General features: G+C 45.6%; 1 protein-coding gene across 5 annotated transcripts in view; it reads left to right on the forward strand.

The window, feature by feature from the left end:
* Positions 1-21,755, forward strand: part of cacna1e (calcium voltage-gated channel subunit alpha1 E) — a 188,751-nt gene that overhangs the window by 10,497 nt on the left and 156,499 nt on the right. For all 5 annotated transcript variants that reach the window (XM_033028317.1, XM_033028318.1, XM_033028319.1 and 2 more), the window contains exons 3-5: positions 18,025-18,116; positions 20,200-20,352; positions 20,906-21,096. In XM_033028317.1, coding sequence (XP_032884208.1) covers positions 18,025-18,116; positions 20,200-20,352; positions 20,906-21,096 — 436 coding nt within the window. The remainder of the gene's footprint in view (positions 1-18,024; positions 18,117-20,199; positions 20,353-20,905; positions 21,097-21,755) is intronic.

Consider the following 21,755-nt stretch of genomic DNA (forward strand, 5'->3'; position numbering starts at 1 on the left):
CTATGACTCTAAAATCAGTGTTAGAGATATCAATGTGAAAAGAAACCTGAGGGCAGGTGTAATCTGCATTTGGAGAGATGGGGATTGATTAAGGATAGCAAGTATTTGTAAATGTGATGTCCTATCCAACTAATTAGACTACATTTTTCAAAGAGGTGACTAAGTGTACTGATGTACCACACAGTGTGAGGGTGATATAGTCCAGATGAATTTCAGTAAGGCCTTTGACAAAATCCCACATGGGAGACCAGTCCAAAAGGTGAAAGCCAAGAAAGGTGTAGGGAAATAGAGGGCAAGGAGAGAGAAGGGGAGGAAGAGATTCCATATGTCAAATGCAGGAATTGATGCTTTCAATCAAATCAATGGTGGCCAGGTTCACAGACTCAGGTCTCTCCAAATCTTTAAAGGAACTACTCATGTTGGAATGAGTAAGAAGAAACTGCCGATGCTGGTTTAAACCAACTCGTGTTGGAATCTGTAGATTTAAAAAAAATGTAATGATAGGTTAGTTCAGCCAATTTATTTTCCTCTGTCTGAGGATCCTCACATTCACCTCTGTAAAAGAGACACCGAAAATTCAGGGAATAAAAAAGATTTTGCTTGCGCTTTCCAATACAAAGAGCTCCTGATGCTGAACACATTTTTATGTCAATTGGTCTCCCACTGTCTTTTTGTCCCAGTCTTTCTTCTGTTTCTTAGTCTCTGTCTCTTTTCATTTCATCATTTTCTTCCATCGCTCTCTTTGTTTTCTTTTATATTTTTCAAATGTTCTCCCATTTGGTACCCCTTCGACCCTTCTTTCTCTCTCTGTGTCTATTTCCCAACCTCTATTGCTGGTTGAGTGTGTGAAATGGAGAGAATTGAAGAGCCACACCTGGGGAGTGTGAATAGATGGACAGTTCGACTAGAGTTGGCACACATAGTGGGCTGGAGCGACTTCCTTGCCTGATTCAATCCCCTTGTTTTGACATAAAGGTTTAGCAGAGTTTTCAGACTATGATGTGAACAGAGTAATTGAACGGTTACCTGGCAGCCAGGCAATCTCCATGGCAATCAGCTGCAAGAATTGTAGGCTGCCAGGGTGACGTGACATTTGAATGACTGCAATATACAGAGCTCAAAACACAGATGAGAGAGAATTTATCTGTGCTTAGCAAAGGCCATGGTTCCCAAAAACTATATGCCACACAGCTTCCCGGCAATGATCTTAGATGGATTACCAGTAAGCACTAAACTCCTGCCCCACTGATCTTTGCTGTCGGTGGATAGATCCCCAGGGTCTGACCAAGTGCATCCTCGGTCCTGAGGGAGGAAATTGCGGAGGCCCTTGCAGAGATATTTGCATCATCTTTAGCTGTAGGTAAAATTCCAGCAGACTTGAGGTTGGATCATGTTGTACAGTTGATGAAGGACAGGAAGGACAAGCCAGGGAACTGCAGGTCACCGATCCTGCTATTAGTGGTGGGAATGTTGTTGGAAGGGACTCTGAGGCTCAGGATCTACCAGCATTTGGATAGGCACAGACTGATTAGGGACAATCAACATGGCTTTGTGAGTGGAAATTGTGTCAGAGTTCTTTTGTAGAGGTCACCAAGAGCATAGATTCAGTTTAGTTTAGTTCAGAAATACAGCAAGAAAACAGGCCCTTCGACCCACCGAGTCTGTGCCGACCAACAATCATCCGTACACTAGTTCTGTGTTATCCCAGTTTTGCATCCTAGACACTGGGGGCAATTTACAGAAGCCAATTATCCTACAAACCCGCACGCCTCTGGAATGTGGGAGGAAACCGAAGCACACGGAGGAAACCCACATGTTCACAGAGAGAACGAACAAACTCCGTATGGACAGCACCCATAGACAGGATTGAACATGGGTCTCTGGTGCTGTAAGGCAGCCAATCTATCACTCCACCACAGTGCTACCCATTGCTGAGGGTAGGGCAGCTATGGACCTTAGCAAATCCTTTGTCAAGATGCCGCATAGTGGGCTCATCAGGACTGGTTACATCAGGGATAGACACAAAATGCTGGAGTAACTGAATTACTCCAGCATTTTGTGTCAATCTTCGATGTAAACCAGCATCTGCAGTTCTTTCCTACTGGTTACATCAGGGCCTGGTTCAATGTCTCAAACACCCAGTAACGATGGTGACTGCAGAAAGTGATGGACATTGCCTGGTCCATCATGTGTACTGACCTCTCCATCGTCAAAGGGATCCACAGGAGATTTACATGCGCATTATGGGCTTGTTACCTAATATTACTGATTATTTATTTATTACTGATAATTGTATAATTGTTGGTGTGCGATTGCGTTAATGGGCCTGGAAAGCCGCAGCACGTGAGAATTTCATTGTTGTGTAGCCTGTATATATAACAATTAAACTCTGTTGACTCTCTCGTGACATTCTGATAAAGCTGCACCCGCCTAGTGCATTAAATGCCCCCTGTAGTGCGGCCACAGAACTGTGCGCAGTACTCCAGTTGTGACTAAATCAATGATTTATATTGCTTTAATCATGACCTCAGTACTCTTATGTTCTCTGCCTCAGCTAACGAAGGCAAGTTTCCTGTATACCTTTCTCACCCCTTTATCCACCCATGCCGTTGCCTTCAGGGATCCTTGGATTTGCACTCTAAGGTCTCTTGTTTCTCCAGTAACCACACACCATTCACTGTGTATATCCTAGCCTGATTAGTCTTCCCAAACTGTATCAATTCACATTTTTCAATATTAAATTCCATCTGTCATTTCTTTGCCATGCTTACCATTTGAACAATATTGTTCTGTAGCCAAATACTACGACCCCCTCACCATCAACAACACCACCAATCTTCAAGTCACTGTGAACTTCCTCGTCAAACCTCCGACATGCACATCCTGATTGTCATGGAGTCATAAGTGGAGCCAGGATTTTGCCATAAATGCCATGTGCCTTTTCATGCCTTTTTTGATGATTTCACCAAGATAATGCCTTTTTCACAATCGAGTGCCTAAATCAGCCTATTATTGCCGTTTTGCTAAAAGGTCGTGCTATTTTCTCTAATTGTACCATGATTACAATGACATTTTCTATGTTAACATGTCAATATTAATAAGTTATTATTAATATTATGGTTAATGTTAACATAGTATAACCTACAAGAAAATTTCCACCACCACGGGGCGAAACCAGGGGCGCCACCGTCGGTCGTTCATTCGTTCATGCCGCTGCCCGCTGGTTTAGTCTTCTCCAATTTAAGAAAGAACTGCAGATCGAAGGTAGACAAAAAATCCTGGATAAACTCAACGGGTGAGGCAGCATCTATGGAGAGAAAGAATAGGCAACGTTTCGGGTTGAGACCCTTCTTCAGACTGATGTGGGGGGGGGGGGCGGGAAAAAGAAAGGAAGAGGCAGAGACATAGGACTAGAAGGAGAGCTGGGAAGAGGGAGAAGACAAGGGCTATCTAAAATTAGAGATGTCAATGTTGATACCACTGGGGTGTAGACTACCCAAGCGAAATACCCAAGTTTGTCTCCTCACTGCATTTACTGCTAGCTCCAGTCGCACATCTCTCAAGAGGTTTTTTAGAGAAATACACAGAGGAACGTATACCAAGCGAGTCGTCATTACGGAGAAATTATGTTGACAGCAACTTCAACATTGTTGTGCAGAAAATTAGAGATGAAGTTGCATGCAACAAAATATGTTTCTCAATAGACGTGACAACCGATGCTGTAGGAAGATATGTTGCCAATGTGGTCATCGGTACACTGGAGGCAGGTTAACCATCAAAGGAGTATTTGTTGGCATCGGAAGTATTGGAGAAGTCAAACAGCTCAACTATTGCTTAGTTGTTTACATCTTCACTTGCTGTACTTTGGCCAGAAGGTATAAAACACGAGAATGTTCTTCTGTTTGTAACTGATGCAGCTCCGTACATGGAAAAAAGCTGCTTGTGCTCCTAAAGTTTTATTCCCCAAAATGTTGCATTTGACATGCTTAGCTCAAGGACTTCATAGAATTGTCGAGCACATACATATCTTGTTTCCAAATGTCGATCGCCTAGTTTCCAATGTCAAGAAAATCTTCCTCAAAGCACCGTCACGTGTGCAGTTGTTCAAGGAAATGGCACTCGAGTTACCGCTACCTCCTCAGCCCATTTAGACTAGGTGGGGTACATGTCTCTCTGCTGTACTCTACTATGCTGCAAATTTTGAAAATCGTCAACTGTTTTGAAGAAGAAGAATCTGCTGCAGTCAGGATCGGCCGTGAAATCATGCAGAAAAAGTCCCTCCACCGCGATCTTGAGTTTATTGCTTCCAATTTTGCAAACTTCCCACAAGCTATCACTTCCCTTTAGAAACGTGCAAAACATTAGTGAATAACTTGCAGGTTTTCAAAAAAGTAACTGACAATATTCGTAAAATTCCTGGCGATGTAAAGATACACAAGGAAAATGTGAGAGAGTGATTTTAGGTAACAAAGATCTTGAAGAAATACAAAACATAGCTAAAGTTCTCAAAGGTAGTTGTAATGCACAAGATATCGACATGAATATAGAGTCTGTAGCTCGTTTCAGGTATGCACTAGTGATCTCAGCTGAGGTAGAAATACGTTTTTCACAACCGAAGCATATTCTGTCTGACAGACGGCATAGTTTAACAGCATATAATTTGAAAAAAATGCTAGTGATTATGTGCAACCAGGCGACTTTGGTCATTTAATGTAGTATACCTTTATATTATCATTTTAAACCATATTTTGGTGTTGGAAATGCGTGCCGTTTTTTGACTTTTTTGTCAGTAAATGCCTTTTTTGTGCCTTTTTTGTAATTTTATAATGCCTTTTTGCATGCCTATTTCAGAATTTTTTTTAGTGTCTAAACATCCTGGCTCTGGTCATAAGGTCCAACTTGCCCATGCCGATCAACATGCCTATCTACACCAGTTCCACTTGCCTGCACTTGCCTATCTCTAAACCTTTCCTATCCATGTACCTGTTCAAATGTATTTTACATGTTGTTAAAATATCTGTGTCAACTACCTCCTCAAGCAGCTCATTCCATATACCTATCACCCTGTATGTGAAAAATGTGCCCCTTGGGGTCCTATTAAAATTTTCAACTCTCACCTTATCCCTAGGTCCACTGGTTCTTGATTCTCCAGGTTTTGGTATCATGTTCAATACAGATAGTAGGAGAAAGGGACTGTTCATATGCTATATTGTTCTATGTTTTATGTTTTATGTTTACCAATCCGTAAACTGCCAAAACATCGGCCTTAGACAAGAACGCTCACCACGAAAATGTTAAACCATGGGAGGCAAAGTGACACAGCGGGTAAGAGCTGCTGTCTCAGTGCCAGACACCTGACCTCGGGTGCTGTCTGTGTGGAGTTTGCATGCTCTCCATGTGACCTATTGGGTTTCCTCCGGGTGCTCCGGATTCCTCCCACATCCCAAAGATGTGCAGGTTTGTAGGTTAATTGGCCTCTATAAATTGCCTGTCGTGTGTAGGGAGTGTATGAGAAACTGGGATAGCATAGAACATGTGTAAATGGGTGATCGATGGTCGGCGTGGACTCCATGGGCCTAAGGACCTGTTTCCATACTGTATCTCTGAACTAAATTAATACACATCCTGATTGTTAACGCATTAGTCTTGGTGTCAATATTGATGCCGGGTCGACAATGACGACACTGGACACTCGCAATCGGGTGAACTCACATGATATGGTTTGTTTATAATGACAAATAGCTCCACATCCACTTGGGAGCATCGTTCCCTGTCGTCATGGTGCATGTGAGAAGCCTCTGGCGATCTTGGGCTTGTCCCGGCACCTCTGTCTTAGTTTAGTTCAGAGATACAGCACGGGAACAGGCCCTTCGGCCCACCGGGCCCTTGCCAACCAGCGATCCTTATACACTCACACTATCCTACACACACTAGGGACAAGTCTGTGGGCAGGTGAGACGCACTGGCAGTCTCAGGCTTGCCCCGGTCACTCAGTCTTGAGCTCAGTGAAGATGCTGGATGTCGAGGCCTTGTCCCGGCAGCTCAATCTTGACGCAAAACAGTAGAGTGGGTGGTCTTGGGTTTGTCCCAGTGGCTCCGTCTTCCTCCAGCCCTGCAACAAGGGAACACAACTGGCAGGGAGGCGCACCACTTTCTCTCCCTTCCTCTGTTTCTTCTTTCTTCCTTCCTCTCTTTCATTATCTTTCTCACCTGCTTCTTCTCTCACCCTCTCCCTTCCTCCCTCTGGCTGGTAGAGACTTTATGGTAGCAGACTGCCTGAGACTGATGAGAACTCTTCCAACATAGATCTGGCAGGTACTTTAGCGGGAAAATGACACCCATTCGGTAATGCAACAGGGGTGTCAGCGGAGAGTTGGACAAGTCATTTTTGGGTGTTGAGGAGTCGGCCTTAAATCACTGTTAAATTAACTGCTTTAAATTGCATTGCTTTTGAATTTCTGCTTTCAAATGTAAGTGAGCATCAATAATGTTCTAAAATTAAGGAAAGTAAATGATGATAGATGTGACAATGTGAAAATATATATCTTTCACAAATGTATTTAATGAAATATGTTTTGTATTGATGTTGGACCTGGGTATGGGGAAAAAATGCAGGTCCTATAGCAACATTTAAAATATATTTGGACAGGTACATGAATATGAGAGATTTAGAGCAACATGGGCCAAATGTGGGCAGACAGGACTAATGTAGATGGGGCATCTTGGTTGGATTTGCAAGTTGGGCCAAGTTTCCGTGCTCTATGGCTAAGTCTCAGGCTCCAACTCACAGACAACCAACTCAAAGATTTTCATTTGAATTTACAGTGCTTATGTTTGAAAGGGGTTAACACGAGACCTTCAATAAATTTGAAGTTGGACATTTTGAGTATGTTAGAGCGGAAAAAACTGTAAATTCTGTGCCAGGTGGCTAACAAGAGTTTTTGAAGGCAGAGAAAAATCATACAAAAAAACTGAGCAAATGGGTGAGGCTAAGAAGGAGTGAGCAACAGCCAGAAGCCACACAGTCACGAGTGCCAAGGATAATCTCTGCTTCAAACTGAAGATGCCCTGGGGAAGCTTTCAAAAGCCTCGTCAATATTTAACATCCTGTGATTAGCGTGAATGTTGAAGGGAGTGATGAGTTTGGGATTTATAAAAATAAGTTGCTCTAAGAATCCTCCAAATCTAACGTGGCCCCTGGGGCAGGGCTACATTAAATAAAAACAAAGGAAGCCTGTTGTGCTTTATTACTCGTGGTGTTTGTATGAAGCAGAGAGTGAGGTGAAGTGAAATGCATTGTCTCTAAGAACCAACAAGGATGATAAGTAATCCAGCTAGTCCTGATCACCCATCTGTTCAGGAAAATGGCACTCACTGTTTTGGATTTTCTAACACCCCTCTCCCGTCCCTTCTTTCACTTCCATGGACAGCTCAATGTCACTTCCTGCAGACAACAAACCCACCAACCCTTACATTACCATATCCTCTGATCTCACGTCTGAACATAACTTCCATTCATCACTCTGGTCTTACCTCCTCCTCAAACCCATCTCCTCATCGCTGTTCCTCAATCCCATTTACCCATTTACCTACCTCACCACATCCTTCACAGACCTGTCTCTTTCCTCTGTCCTCAATCTCACTTCCTCACAATAAAAAATCAATTAAACAACTGCAGCTTATTCAAAATGCCGCTGCCAGAGTCTTGACCAACACCAAGAAAATGGACCACATTACACCTGTCCTTAAATCTTTGCACTGGCTCCCTGTGTGTAAGAGGATAGATTTTAAAATTCTGTTACTGACCTACAAGGCACTGATGGTCTAGGTCCAAAATACATCTCTGACCTACTTGTTGTATATGAGGCGCCTAGACTCCTCAGGTCTTCAGGGACAGGTTTACTCTGTGTTCCCAGGGTCAGAACTAAAAAGGCTGAAGCAGCATTGGGTTTTTATGCTCCACACCTGTAGAACAAGCTCCCTGAACACCTGAGGTGTGCACAGACTGTAAGCACATTTAAATCAGGCCTAAAAACACTGTTGTTTACTATAGCTTTTCCATAACCCGACATGCAGGTAATCTTAACCGTCTAATTTTAACCCTTTTATGTGCTTTTTAAAATCGTTTTATTGTTTCATTGACGTTGTTTTATTATTCATACATTTGTCGTATTGCATATTTTGCAATTTTTAATTATTGACTATTTTATTTTTTCTTTCCTGTAAAGCACCTTGAATTGCTGTTTGCACGAATGGTGCTATACAAATAAATTTGCCTTTGCCTTTGCCTTTGCCTCACCCATAGCACTTGTTCACTCTTGCCAAGAACCAACCTCTTGCATGTTTCAGCATTGGTATCCCACTGAGCAATCTTTGTATATCATCCCTTAACCCCAAAGATAGCACAGCTAACAGATCTGCAGCCTCATAGCTCCAGCATCCCTGACTAAACCTTGAGAATTAAAAGAGATTTTTAAGTATATTAAGGGAAAAAGGGAAGTTAGAGAGAGAATTGGGGCCCTCAGAAACCAATACGGTCATTCATGTGGAAGCCACGGGAAATGGGTGACGTCCTATGTTAAAATTTCCTCTATGTTTTTACACAGAGAAAGACATGAAGACTAGAGTACATGGGAGAGTTAATAGTGACATTTTGAGGATACTGAATATTTCAATTGAGGTTGTGTTGTCCTAAGATGTCTGAAAGCAGATAAATCTCTGGGGCCTAATCAGGGCACTGCAGAAAGCTAGAGAAGAAATTGCGGGAAGCAGAAACAAGGAACTGCAGATGATGGTTTACAAAAACAGACATCTGGAGAACATGGATAGGTGACGTTTCAGGTCAATATCCTTCTTCAGGTTGATTGAGAACACAAAGTGCTGGAGTAACTCAGTATTCACAGTCAGTCTGAGAAGGGTCCTTGCTCACAATGTCACCTATCCATGTTTTCCAGAGATGCTGCCTGACCCGCTCAGTTACTCCAGTTACTCCAGCACTTTGTGTCTTAAAGAAAATGCAGGAACCCGGGTTGAGATATATCCTCATCGTTAGCCATGGGAGAAGATTTGAGGGGGCTAATGTTGTGCCTCTATTTTAGATAGGCTGCAAAGAAAAAGCTGGGAACTAAATGCCAGTAAACAGAACATCGATGGTAGGGAAGTTACTGGAGAAGTTTTTGTGGGATAAGATATTTGGAAAGACAGGGGATGATTTGGGATAGTGAGCATGGTTTTATATATGAGTGATCACATCTCACAAAATAGCTTGGTTCTTTGAAGAAGTAACCAGGAAGGTTGATGAGGGCAGGTCCTTAGACGTGGTCTATACGGACTTCAGCAAGGCCTTTGATAACGTTCTGCATGATAGGCTGTGCTGGATGATTAGATTGCATGAGATCAAAGGAAGAGCTAGCTAGTCAGTTAGAGAAAGATACAAAAAGCTGTAGTAACTCAATGGGACAGGCAGCATCTCTGGAGAGAAGGAATGGGTGACGTTTCGGGTCGAGACCCTTCTTCAGACTGGTTAGGGATAAGAGAAACGAGAGATATAGACGGTGATGTGGAGAGATAAAGAGCAATGAATGAAAGATATGCAAAAAAGTAACGATGATAAAGGAAACTGTTTGTCGGGTGAACATGACAAGCTAGTGCGACTTGGGTGGGGGAGGAATAGAGAGAAAGGGAAATCAATATTCATACCACTTGGCTGTAAACTGCCCAAGCGAAATATGAGATGATGTTCCTCCAATTTGTATTTAGCCTGACAATGGAGGAGACTGAGGACAGAAAGGTCTGTAGTAGGAATGGGCAGGAGAATTAAAGTGGCCTGAATGTTGGGAGATTATAGACCAGAGATTCCAAGGGGCAAACGGAGATGTTGTATTTCCTCAAGGAAGCTTTCAGCAAACCCTTGAATCTTTGCCTCTGCTCACTTGGTGATCTTGTTCTATGACAGAACTTGGAACAGTGCGCCTGATAGGAGGCAGGCGTGCGAACGGCACGCAGTGTTCAACGTAACCAACTTAACGTTTCGGGGCTTTGGAGGAGGATGCTGACATCTGCTCATTTCTTCATAAGTTCATAATTTCTAGGAGCTAAATTAGGCCATTCTGGCCATCAAGTCTGAGTAGTCATTCAATCATGGGTGATCTGTCTTTCCCTCTCAACCCCACTCTCCTGCCTTTGCCCCATAATGCCTGACACCCGCACTAGTCAAGAATCTATTAATCTCCCCCTTAAAAATATCCATTGACTTGGCCTCCACAGCCGTCAGTGGCAATGGATTCTTTCGGAAAGTCTGGAGAATTTTGCAGCTACAGGTAGTCATCACTGCTGCCCAGTATTCTTCAGATTTTGTGTCAAGCCTGAGGTCTTCACCTTCATAACCCTATTCCTCATTCGATCGAAGGCGTCAGGGTTCACGAGATACAGGAATTGGCTCACATTTTCCAATCTTGCCATAAACCTTTAATGTGCTGTACGGTGCAGCGGTGCCAGGTTGGCAAAGGACCTTTGACTTGCATCTCTGAGCTCAACTGCCTCCTTGGTGAAAAGTTGTTTCCTGAATCAGTTTGGAATGCATCAATGCAGAAGCAGACCGGACACAGTCATAATTTTACTTCGGAGTCACGTGAGTGACTACGTGAAGAACCCGCTCAGTGCGCAGGCGCGGCATTACGCCAGCAGTGCAACAGCGGCCGCAACGGGAGTTAGGCTTTCCCGTTACAGGATGAACCGGACCTTCAGGTGAGTATCCTGAGGTCGGGTTTTCTTTTACAGGTGAGCCTTTTTTCTGCTTGTGTTTTTTACAGGCAGAGAAAAAGGCTCTGGAACAAAACTGTCCCCCGTTCAAGGAGGAACGTTTCCCGTCGGGGGGAAGGGGGGCAGCAACAGGCGGTAGGAGCGTTACCCGGTGTTCCGTAATTCCCCAACACCGTGCCGAGGCCAGCCCGCTAGTACCTGAGCAGCGGGCTGGACGCATAGCCACTCGAGAGGCATCCGGCAGGTGTTCCCGATTGGGACGGGACGTCTCTCCACCCGCACGGGGAGAGAGAGAGCCGCCTGAGCCGCTGGAGCGGCTCACGGAGCAAGTGCCTGCGAGACGCGCTGCTTGAGGGGCGCTCTCGCATCTACAAGGCAAAAGCTCCAGAAGAAGGCGGTAGGAACCGGGCGCTCCGCTATTCCCATCACCGCGCCGAGCCCAGTCCCGCTAGTGCCTGTTCTGCGGGCTGGATATCTAGCCATCCGAACAGGCATCCGGCCGGTGGCGTCCGATTCGTCGGACGGGGGCATGTCTCCACCTAAATGGAGGAGAGACAGCCGCCTGAGCTGCATCCAACAGCTATTGGAGCAGCTCCAGCGAGATGCGCAGAAAGAGCGCTCTCGCGAAAAGAAAAAACAAGACTTTCGAAATCTGCCCCCGTCCAACTCCGCAAGAGGAGAAGGGGGGGCAGCAACAGGCGGTAGGAGCGCTATCCGGGCGTTCCGCTATCCCCGACACCGAGCCGAGTCCAGCCCCGCTAATGTCTGAACAGCGGGCTGGAGGCAAAGCCAAACGGAAGAGCAACCGGCCGGTGGCATCCGACTAGTCGGACGAGGACGTCTCTCCACCCAGGAGGGGGAGGGACAGCCGCCTGAGCCGCATGGAGCGGCTCTTGGAGCAGGTGCTCCAGCAAGGTGCACCCCGGGAGGGGAGCTCTTGCAGAGGGAGGTCAGGCACTCCCTCTACAGTGCCTCCTGCACTGTCCATTGCATCCTCCTTTCCAGAGGATAGCTTTGGGGACCAGGACTGGGCTGGTCCAGAACAAGGGGTTATGGCTGAAGATTTCGGGAGTATGCAGGGGGTGCAGGAGCAGGAACAGCTGCTTGGTGCAGTGGGCCGCTACGTGTCAAAACCCCGTGCAGGGGAACCGCTAGAGGCCAAACTAGCGGCAAGTATCAATCACCTTTCCAACAGAGCTCTGCAGGGGCAGGTGATTAATGAAGCTTTAGATACTATACGGCGCCGGAGAACTGTGAACCTCTAAAAAGTACCAGCGGTGAACAGCCAAATCTGGGGACACATTGGGGCAACCATCCGGCACCACGAGCTAAAGCTGCAGCGGATACTCCGACTATTGACAGCAGGCATCACTTCGTTTGCTCGTTCTATAAACAACACCGAGATGACCACCAATCAACAGGATACACTCGCGTTGTTGTGTAACACGCAGTTTGAAATTAATAATCTGCGGAAAGAAATCATCAAACCTGCCATCAGTCCTCGATTTGCCGGGCTGTGTAAAACACCAGCCAATAAGCCAGACAGGCTGCTCTTCGGGAAGGCAGGGTATAAAACGAGCAAACTGAAAACACACACCACCAAGTGGCAGCACCCTGCCGCATCCACCAGTAAACATCCGCCATTCAACACTGGTGAAAGCTCGGGGTCCGCTTACTTTCACCGTAAGTCTTTTTTAGACCAGGGCCCAGAGCGGACCCCATGGAAAATGCGCCAACCCCCAACAAACACGACACATCAGACACCTCGCAAGCCGACCAAAGGGAATCAGAGGAAATACCCGTAACCATGGAGGTAGGTGGGTCTGGTTCCTATCACCTTTTGGGAGGTGGAGGCTTAATACTAACAGGAGGTAGATTGCACCGGTTTGAAGCATAGTGGATATAAAATACAATTCATGTCAGAAAAAACGCCGCCAGTTCAACAATGGCCCCAAAGGGTATTTCTCCCGCCGTCAAAGAGAAACGTGAGGGACAAGCTGAACTGGTGAGACTTATCACAAAGGGGGTCATCGAAAAGACCAAACATGAACCTTTGGAATTTGTATCGAATATATTCACTAAAACCAAAAAAGATGGTGGCTGTCGCATCATCATTGACTTAACATCACTAAACAAATTTGTTAAGTATATACATTTCAAAATGGAGACATATGTTACTGCCAAACAACTGAATTCCAAAGGATATTCGACAAGTAGCAAGAGTAATTGGGAAAATGGTAGCAGCATTTCCGGCTACTCAATTCGGACGTTTGCACTATCAAAAAAAAAAATAAAAAAAAAATAAAATAAAAATTTACAGAGAGCAAAGGTACAGGCAATAAAACGACATACAGGTCACTATGATCGTGTCATGAACTTACCCACTGAAGCAATATCAGAGCTACAGTGGTGGGCAGAAAACGTTTGGCATAGTTTCAGCCCTATCTTTATCACTAACCCTACTTTAGTTACTAAAACAGATGCCAGTGCTCAAGGCTGGGGAGCGACTAACTCCATATCCAGCACAGGTGGTAGATGGACTAACCTAGAGTCATCATTACTACTTACACTGGGCATTAACTATCTAGAGATGTTGGGCGCCTTTTATGGTTTAAAAGCATATGTATCTAATATGCAGCACTTGCATGTTCGGTTACAAATTGATAAATACTACGGTGATGGCTTATATTAACCATATGGGTGGCATAAAATCATTGTCATGCGACAAATTGGTCAACATGATTTGGCAATGGTGTGTCGAAAGACATATTTGGCTATCAGCTACTTACCTACCAGGTAAGCTAAACACCCATGCCATGAGAAAATTAAACGCCTGGGTTGCAAGTTTGAACAGACCTTACCTGGAACTAGGATTGTCCAAACAAACCATCACCATGTCGGCATCCCTTCGAACATCCACCAGAGGCAGTACTTAACCAGCATCAAAAAAGGGAGAAGTACTGCCAGGAAACAGGGACGACATACGCAACAGCTACAGCCACCAACATACTGGAGTTCCTGGCCTATCTACACCACGATGTAGGGATCAGCTACAGTGCCATCAACAACCAGCGCCAGGACAACAGGCGATGGGATCCCATCCACTGGTGGTAAAACTGATGAAGGGCATTTACAATATCAAGCCCTAAGCCCAGGTATACCCATATTTGGGATATCAGTGTGGTACTGACATATCTCAGGGAATGGCCACCAGCCAGATCCCCCGGCCTCGAGCAAGCTACACTAAAGACGCTCATGTTGATGGCACTTGTATCCGCTCAGAGGGTCCAGTCACTACACCTATTGCGACTGGACAACATGATCACAGCTCCAGACCAGATCTGTCATTATCCAGCGACTGATCAAACAGAGCAGACCAGGAACACCTAATCCAGTCGTGGCTTACCCACCAGAACCACGGTTATGTGCCATGACTCACCTACTATCCTACATAGACACAACCAAAATATACGAGGGAGATGAAAAGCCTTGTGGGTCAGTCACAAAAACCTTATGGTCGGGTGACGAGCCAAACCATTGCGAGATGGCTCAAGCAGGTGCTAGAAACTGCTGGGATAAACACTAACATGTACAAATTTTATTCCACCAGGACAGCATCCATGTCGACGGCTAAAGAATGGACATGCCTATAGAACACATCCTGGCTACAGCAGGATGGTGGGGGGGAAAAGACCGTTCAGAAATTTTATAATAAGCTGTTGGCAAAACCTGGTTTATTTGCAGTAAAGATTTACGAACTGCAAATATTTAATTTAAGCCCAGGGGAGCAACTTAATTCTTTGTTGTTATTGTTTAAAAAATACCATTGTGTTTTTCTACAAATAGACTCATTTGGTTGATTACGATAACACTTCCTCCCTCAAGAACTTCGGCAGTGAGTGAAATGAAACTGTTACACGGTTTGAAATCACAGAGCTTTGAAATCTTCACGTAGTCACTCACGTGACTCCGAAGTAAAATAGTAAGATTAAACGAGAACTTACCAGTTTGAAGTTTGATCTGTATTTTATGAGGAGTTACGATGAGGGATTACGTGCCCTCCGCTCCCACCCTCATTATATGGATCAAACTAATAAATTGATGTCTCCTTATCTTTACTATGTTTACTTCAAATAACTGTGTCTATCTGTGATTCCACACCGCTGCTTGGAAGTATGCCGCGCCTGCGCACTGAGCGGGTTCTTCACGTAATCCCTCATCGTAACTCCTCATAAAATACAGATCAAACTTCAAACTGGTAAGTTCTCGTTTAATCTTACTATTATACAGCACAAGAACAGCCCCTTCGGCTCAACATGTCTATGCTGACAATTAACTACTTATTTATTTTGAATCTATTTATGTGCACTTAGTCTTTGGCCTGCTATGCCTTTGTGATTCAAGTGCTCATCCTGAAGCATCCTCAATGCTGTGAGAGTCTCTGGCTCCACCACCTTCTCAGGCACTGTTCCAGACTTTAGCCACCTCTGGGTGAAAAGGTTTTTTCCCTCCAAACCACTTACTCATCACCCTGCGCCTATACCATCTGTTCTTAGTGGCCTCTGTCATGTTTTTCTGTCTTGTGTTTCTTACTATTTACCCTCTCTATGCCTCTTGTAATGTTGTAGACCTCTTCAGACTCCTCTGCTCTGAGGAAACAAGCACAGCCTATCTAATCTGAGTTACTCCAGAATTTTGTGTCTATCTTTGGTGCGACCAGCATCTGCAGTTCCTACACAATCTGAACTGTACACAGCGCTCCAGCTGTGGTCTAACCAGGGTACTATAAAGTTGTTTCCAGACCACCCTGCACTTACATTCTATATCCCGGCTAATGAAGGCAAGTGCTCCTTCTCTATGCTATTTATCTGTGCTGCCACCTTCAGGCATCTTTTGACGTATACTACGATCCCTTTCTTCCTCAATATTACCCAGGGAAATGCTTCATCTCACGCTTATCATCTCCACTGTGCAACAACTCCAAGAAAATGCAGGGAGGTGCACCAGCGTGTTCCGTCAGAACATTGCTCCAACTTGACCTTGCCAATGCCTATTGGCTCCATCAGTCTGAAGAACGGTCTCGACCCGAAACGTCATCTATTCCTTCTCTCCAGAGTTGCTGCCTGTCCCACTGAGTCACTCCAGAGTTGCTGCCTGTCCCACTGAGTCACTCCAGAGTTGCTGCCTGTCCCACTGAGTCACTCCAGAGTTTTGTGTCTATCCTATGACTCTATCGTTTGAATTCAGCACCCCATAGATATTGGTCTCCATCTTACACCTTCTCCATGATGGCATGCAGACTCATCTCCAACAGAACCATAGTCAGAGGAGACTTGTCGAACAAGACTGAGTCCTTGACCTGGCATGTTGCATTGTTGCATCTCACATCCAGTGGGATTGGAGCTACTCTCGTGGGAGTTATTCAACCTTTGGCAAATACCCTCCAGAGACAAGGTTAGCCACACCTCTGCAGCTAAGCTGCAACATGCAGACGGCTTCTGTATTTTTGCATACTCAGACACTGAGTTCCAAGCCATTGTCATTGCTTTCACAACACCTCGCATTGGCCCATATTGCTCTAAACCTTTCCTATAGATGTTGCTATAGTGCCTGCCTCAACTACCTCCTCTGGCAGCTCGTTCCATATATTCACTGAGTGAAAAAGTTTTCCCACGGATTCCTATGAAATCTTTTCCCTCCCACCTTAAACTGATGTCCTCTGGACCCTGATTCCCTTATCCCAAGTAAAAGACTTTGAGCATTCACTCTATGTATTTCCCTCCTGATTTTATACAACTTTATAAGATCACCCTTCAGCCTCTTATGTGCCAAGGAATAAAGTCCAAGCCTATCTAACCTCTCCCTTTAACTCAGGCATTCAAGTCCTGGCAACATCCTCATATATCTTCTCTGCACTCGTTCTAGCTTACGGACATCTTTCCTCTATCAGGGTGAACAAATTGAACACAAACTATTGAACAATAAAAAGCGCCATTGAACAAACTCCAAATAAGGCCTTACCAATGCCTTGTACAATTGGAACATTATGTCCCAACTTCTATGCTCAATATCCTGACTGATGAAGGCCAAATTACCAAAAGCCTTCTTTACTACCCTATCTATGACCACTTTCTTCAAGATCCCTCTGCTCTACCACATTCTAAAGACCCCTGCCATACCTTGACTTCCCAAAATGCAATACCTTGCACATATGTGCATAACACACCATTAGACATTCCTCAGCCCACTTGCCCAGCTGATCAAGATCCTGCTGGAATATTTGATAACCATCTTCACTATCTATGATACCACCTACTTCTGTGTCATCTGCAAACTTACTAATTATGCCTTGCACATTCATATCCAAGTCCTTGATACAAAACATAGCAGTAGTAGACTAAACACCAATCCCTGAGGCACATCACTGGTCACGGGCCTCCAATCCGAAAAAGAACCTCCCACCACCACCACTGTTTCTTCTAAAACGGCAATTCTCTATCCAGTCAGCTTGGTAAAATTGACTACCAAGTTTCCAATGTTGTACTTACAACAGTACGGCCAGTGGAGCTGCTGCCTCACAGCACCAGAGACCAGGCTTTGATCCTGACCTCGGGTGCTGTCTGCAAAGAGTTTACTTGTTCTTCCTGTGACCACTCCAGGTGCTCTAGTTTCCTCCTATATCCAGAGATGTGCAGATTTGTAAGTTAATTAGCCTCTGTAAATTGCTCCTAATGTGTAGGGCGTAGATGTGAAACAGCGATCGGGTGATCAGTGGATAGCATTGACTTGATGGACCGAAGGTCCTGTTTAAATGCTGTATCTCAGTTCAATTCAATTCACTATAGCATCGTATTACCTCTCAGGTGTTTGAGGGTGTCAGCTGCTCATGGAAGTTGGGCTATAAATGTGGTTCATTTAAAATGAAAATTATCCGAACCCCTTTGAAATTTATCTTGAACTATGTGTTATTGTGGTCAATATTTGAATTATTTTTCTTTAAAAAGAGTTGTAAAATGACATGAATAAACCGGCTGATATAGCTCTCCCTGGGATAAATATAGTCTCAGTGGGTGTTGTTGAATGGGAACGGATTAAGGAGGAATAAGTTTAGCCTTTCTGTATAATGTTACTATTTAAATCTTTCAGATATTTACGGAAGCATAGTTATATTCGGTTGTGGTGTGGTGAGAGGGATGTTCGTGCTCTTCCACGAATGCTCTTTATTCTGGAGTCACACTTAAACTCTTTGCTTTCTCCTTGCAGGCTCCTAGCCACGGCAGCAACACACTTCAACCTGCGGACTCTGAGAGCAGTCCGTGTGCTGCGACCTCTCAAGCTGGTGTCTGGAATTCCCAGTGAGTCTCCTTTTCATAGAAGTGTAGAATTGTTGCAGCTCTGGAGGGCATTTGGCCCATCGTGCCTGTGGCTGCTCTTTAAAGAAATGGCCAATCAATCCCTGTGAAATGCCTTCCTACTGTCCAAAAAATCACCGTTGGCTCCTTAGCTGGTCTACTGAATATAAGAGCAGGTACTGTACATTTGGATGCAATGTTATAAAGCCTCAGTTAGGCCACAGCTGGAATACCGTGTACAGATCTAGTTTCCACACTAAGGGAAGGATGAAGGATGAAATTGCACTGGAGAGGGTGCAGAGGAGATTAACTAGGTTGGAGTGTTTTACTTGTGATGGGAGACTGGATAGGATGGGTTTGTTTGACTTAAAATGGGGAAGGCTCAGGATATAGACAGCAGGAAATGCTTTCCCAAAGCTGGAGTAAATGGGAGAGCATAGATGTATAGTAAGGTTGAGAGGGGATCTGAGAAAGACGTTTTTCACCCAGATGATGGTCGGAATCTGGAATGCTCTGCCTGAGAAGCTGGTGGGGCAAAGACTCTCATGATAGGTAAGAAGTATCTAGACTAGCATTTGAATCACTAAGGCAGAGAAGGCAATGGACCAAGTGCTGATAAGAAACTTCCCTACCATTCCTTGACCTCACTATCTCCATCGCAGGGGATAGACTTCTGACCGACATCCACAATAAACCCACTGACTCCCATGGCTATCTGGACTACACTTCTTCCCACCCTGCTTCCTGTAAGGACCCCATCCCCTATTCCCAATTCCTCCGTCTACGCCGCATCTGCTCCCAGGATGAGGTATGCCACACCAGGGCATCTGAAATGTCCTCATTCTTCAGGGAACGAGGGTTCCCCTCCCCCACCATAGATGAGGCTCGCACCAGGGTCTCTTCCATGCCCCGTAACACTGCTCTCTCTCCCCATCCCTCCACTCGCAACAAGAGCAGAGTCCCCCTAGTCCTCACCTGTCACCTCACTAGCCGTCACATACAACAAGTAATCCTCCGTCAGTTTCTCCACCTCCAACGTGACCCCACCACTCGCCACATCTTCCCATCTCCCCCCATGTCTGCTTTCTGCAAAGACCGCTCCCTCCGTAACTCCCTTGTCAATTCTTCCCTTCCCTCCCGTACCACCCCCACCCGGGCACTTTCCCATGCAACCACAAGAGATGCTACACTTGTCGCTTTACCTCCCCCCTCGACTCCATTCAAGGACCCAAGCAGTCGTTCCAGGTGCGACAGAGGTTCACCTGCATCTCCTCCAACCTCATCTATTGCATCCGCTGCTCTAGATGTCAGCTGATCTACATCGGTGAGACCAAGCGGAGGCTTGCCGATCGTTTCGCCGAACATCTCCGCTCGGTCCATATTAACCAACCTGACCTCCCGGTGGCTCAGCACTTCAACTCCCCCCCCCCCCCCCCCCCCCCCCCCCCATTCCATATCCGACCTCTCTGTCCTGGGCCTCCTCCACGGTCAGAGCGAGCAACACCGGAAATTGGAGGAACTGCACCTCATATTCCGCTTGGGGAGTTTGCATCCTGCGGGCATGAACATTGAATTCTCCCAATTTTGTTGGCCCTTGCTGTCTCCTCCCCTTCCTATTTCTCCATCAGCCCTCGGGCTCCTCCTCCTCCTTTTTCCTTTCTTCTCCCCCCCCCCCCCTAACCCCCATCAGTCTGAAGAAGGGTTTTGGTCCGAAACGTTGCCTATTTCCTTCGCTCCATAGATGCTGCTGCACCCGCTGAGTTTCTCCAGCATTTTTGTGTACCTGCTGATAAGAAAAAATAGGCCATCATCAATAAGCATCATATTTGAAGGTCAGCATCAATAGGCAGAAGGACTAGTTTCTGAGTGCTATATGTTCTATAACAAAAGGAATATATCTGTCAGGATTTGACCAGTGTAGCCAAACTAATATGCTGTGGATAGACCACCTGAAGGATAAGTGAATCAGGGCAGTTAGAGAAAGGGAAATAAGCAAGTGTTAGGGAGCTGAGGGAGCGGAACCAGGAGGTTGGCAGACCATATGTGGTCGAAGGCTGCTCTTAATCTGCTCTTCCCTGCTCTGTAGGTTTACAGATTGTGTTGAAGTCCATCATGAAGGCAATGGTCCCTCTGCTCCAGATTGGCCTGCTCCTCTTCTTCGCCATCCTCATGTTCGCCATCATTGGTCTGGAGTTCTATTATGGTAAACTGCACCATACCTGCTACACGGATAATGCAGGTAAGTGTCCTCATGGAAATCCACAGTCTTGGCCCATTACCATGCTAGAGTGCTGTAGACCAGTTCACAGATGAGACAGTATTGGGCCAGTCCCAATATAGTTTAGCTTAGTTTAGAGATACAGTGTAGAAACAGGCGCTTCGGCCCACCGAGTCCACGCCAACCAGCAATACCCACACACTAGCACAATCCTACACACTAGGGATAATGTACAATCTTTACTGAAGCCAATTAACCTACAAAGCTGTTCGTCTTTGGAATGTGGGAGGAAATCGGAGCACCCGTTAAAAAAAGGTCGCGGTCACAGGGCGAACGTACAAACTCCGTACAGACAGCACCCAAAGTCAGGATCGAACCCGTGTGTCTGGCGGTGTAAGGCAGCAACTCTTCCGCTGCATCACTGTGCCGCCCCCATAGTTGCAATTGCCAACTTCCAATCATGACCACCCTTGAGAAGGCATTATATTTTGTGTAGCGTGCTGCTGTAGAAGGCACTGAAGAAGCATCCCTTCATTTGAGTACTGCCTAATGTTTTTCTCATTGACCCCCGCAGCGGCGGAAGAGCTGGAGTTGCAGTTTCCCTGTGGCACACTGGAGCCTGCCCGACTCTGCCCCAATGGCACCATGTGTTCATACTGGATCGGACCCAACGACGGCATCACCCAGTTCGATAACATCCTGTTTGCACTGCTCACTGTCTTCCAGTGCATCACCATGGAGGGATGGACTACCATCCTCTACAATGTAAGTCAATGGCGTGGATAAACTTGGAGCGTTGTCCTTGAATATGTTCGCTAGCTTGCTATGACATGAGAGAAGGACATTTGGCCTATCAGGTCCATGCTGGCTCCCATCAGAGTAATCCCATCTGTTCCATTCCCCTTCTCCTTACTCCCTGCAGTCCTACGATTTACCATCTTTCATCTGCCCATTTGCTCCCCTTTGCACTTGCCCACACCAAGTGGTGATTTATGCCAGCCAATTAGCCTATGAAAACATCCATTTGATATAAGATGAGATGGTGTGCCAGGGGCAAGATCAAGCAGTCAAAAGGAAACTATACAAACTCCACACAGTAACACCCAAGGACAGGATTGAACCCAGGTCCCTGTGAGGCAGAGAGGATGTTGGATGTAGAATGAGAGGGTCACAAATTCAGAATTCAGGTTAAAACATTGAATGTGGCTGTAGAATTCTCCACATGCCAACAGTGGAGGACAAGTTGCTGAAAGGTTTTGAGGAGGGAGAAAGGATTCTAGATGCTGTGTTCATCCTGATAATGAGCATCCCAGGCTGTTACGTGAGGCAAGAGAAGAATTGGTGAGACCCTGACATGTTCTTAAATCTTCGCTCGCCACAGGTTGTGCAGACTGGAGCACATCAACTGTGGTTCCTTTATTCAA

Source organism: Amblyraja radiata, chromosome 10 (genome assembly GCF_010909765.2).
Source record: "Amblyraja radiata isolate CabotCenter1 chromosome 10, sAmbRad1.1.pri, whole genome shotgun sequence".
NCBI lineage: Eukaryota > Metazoa > Chordata > Chondrichthyes > Rajiformes > Rajidae > Amblyraja > Amblyraja radiata.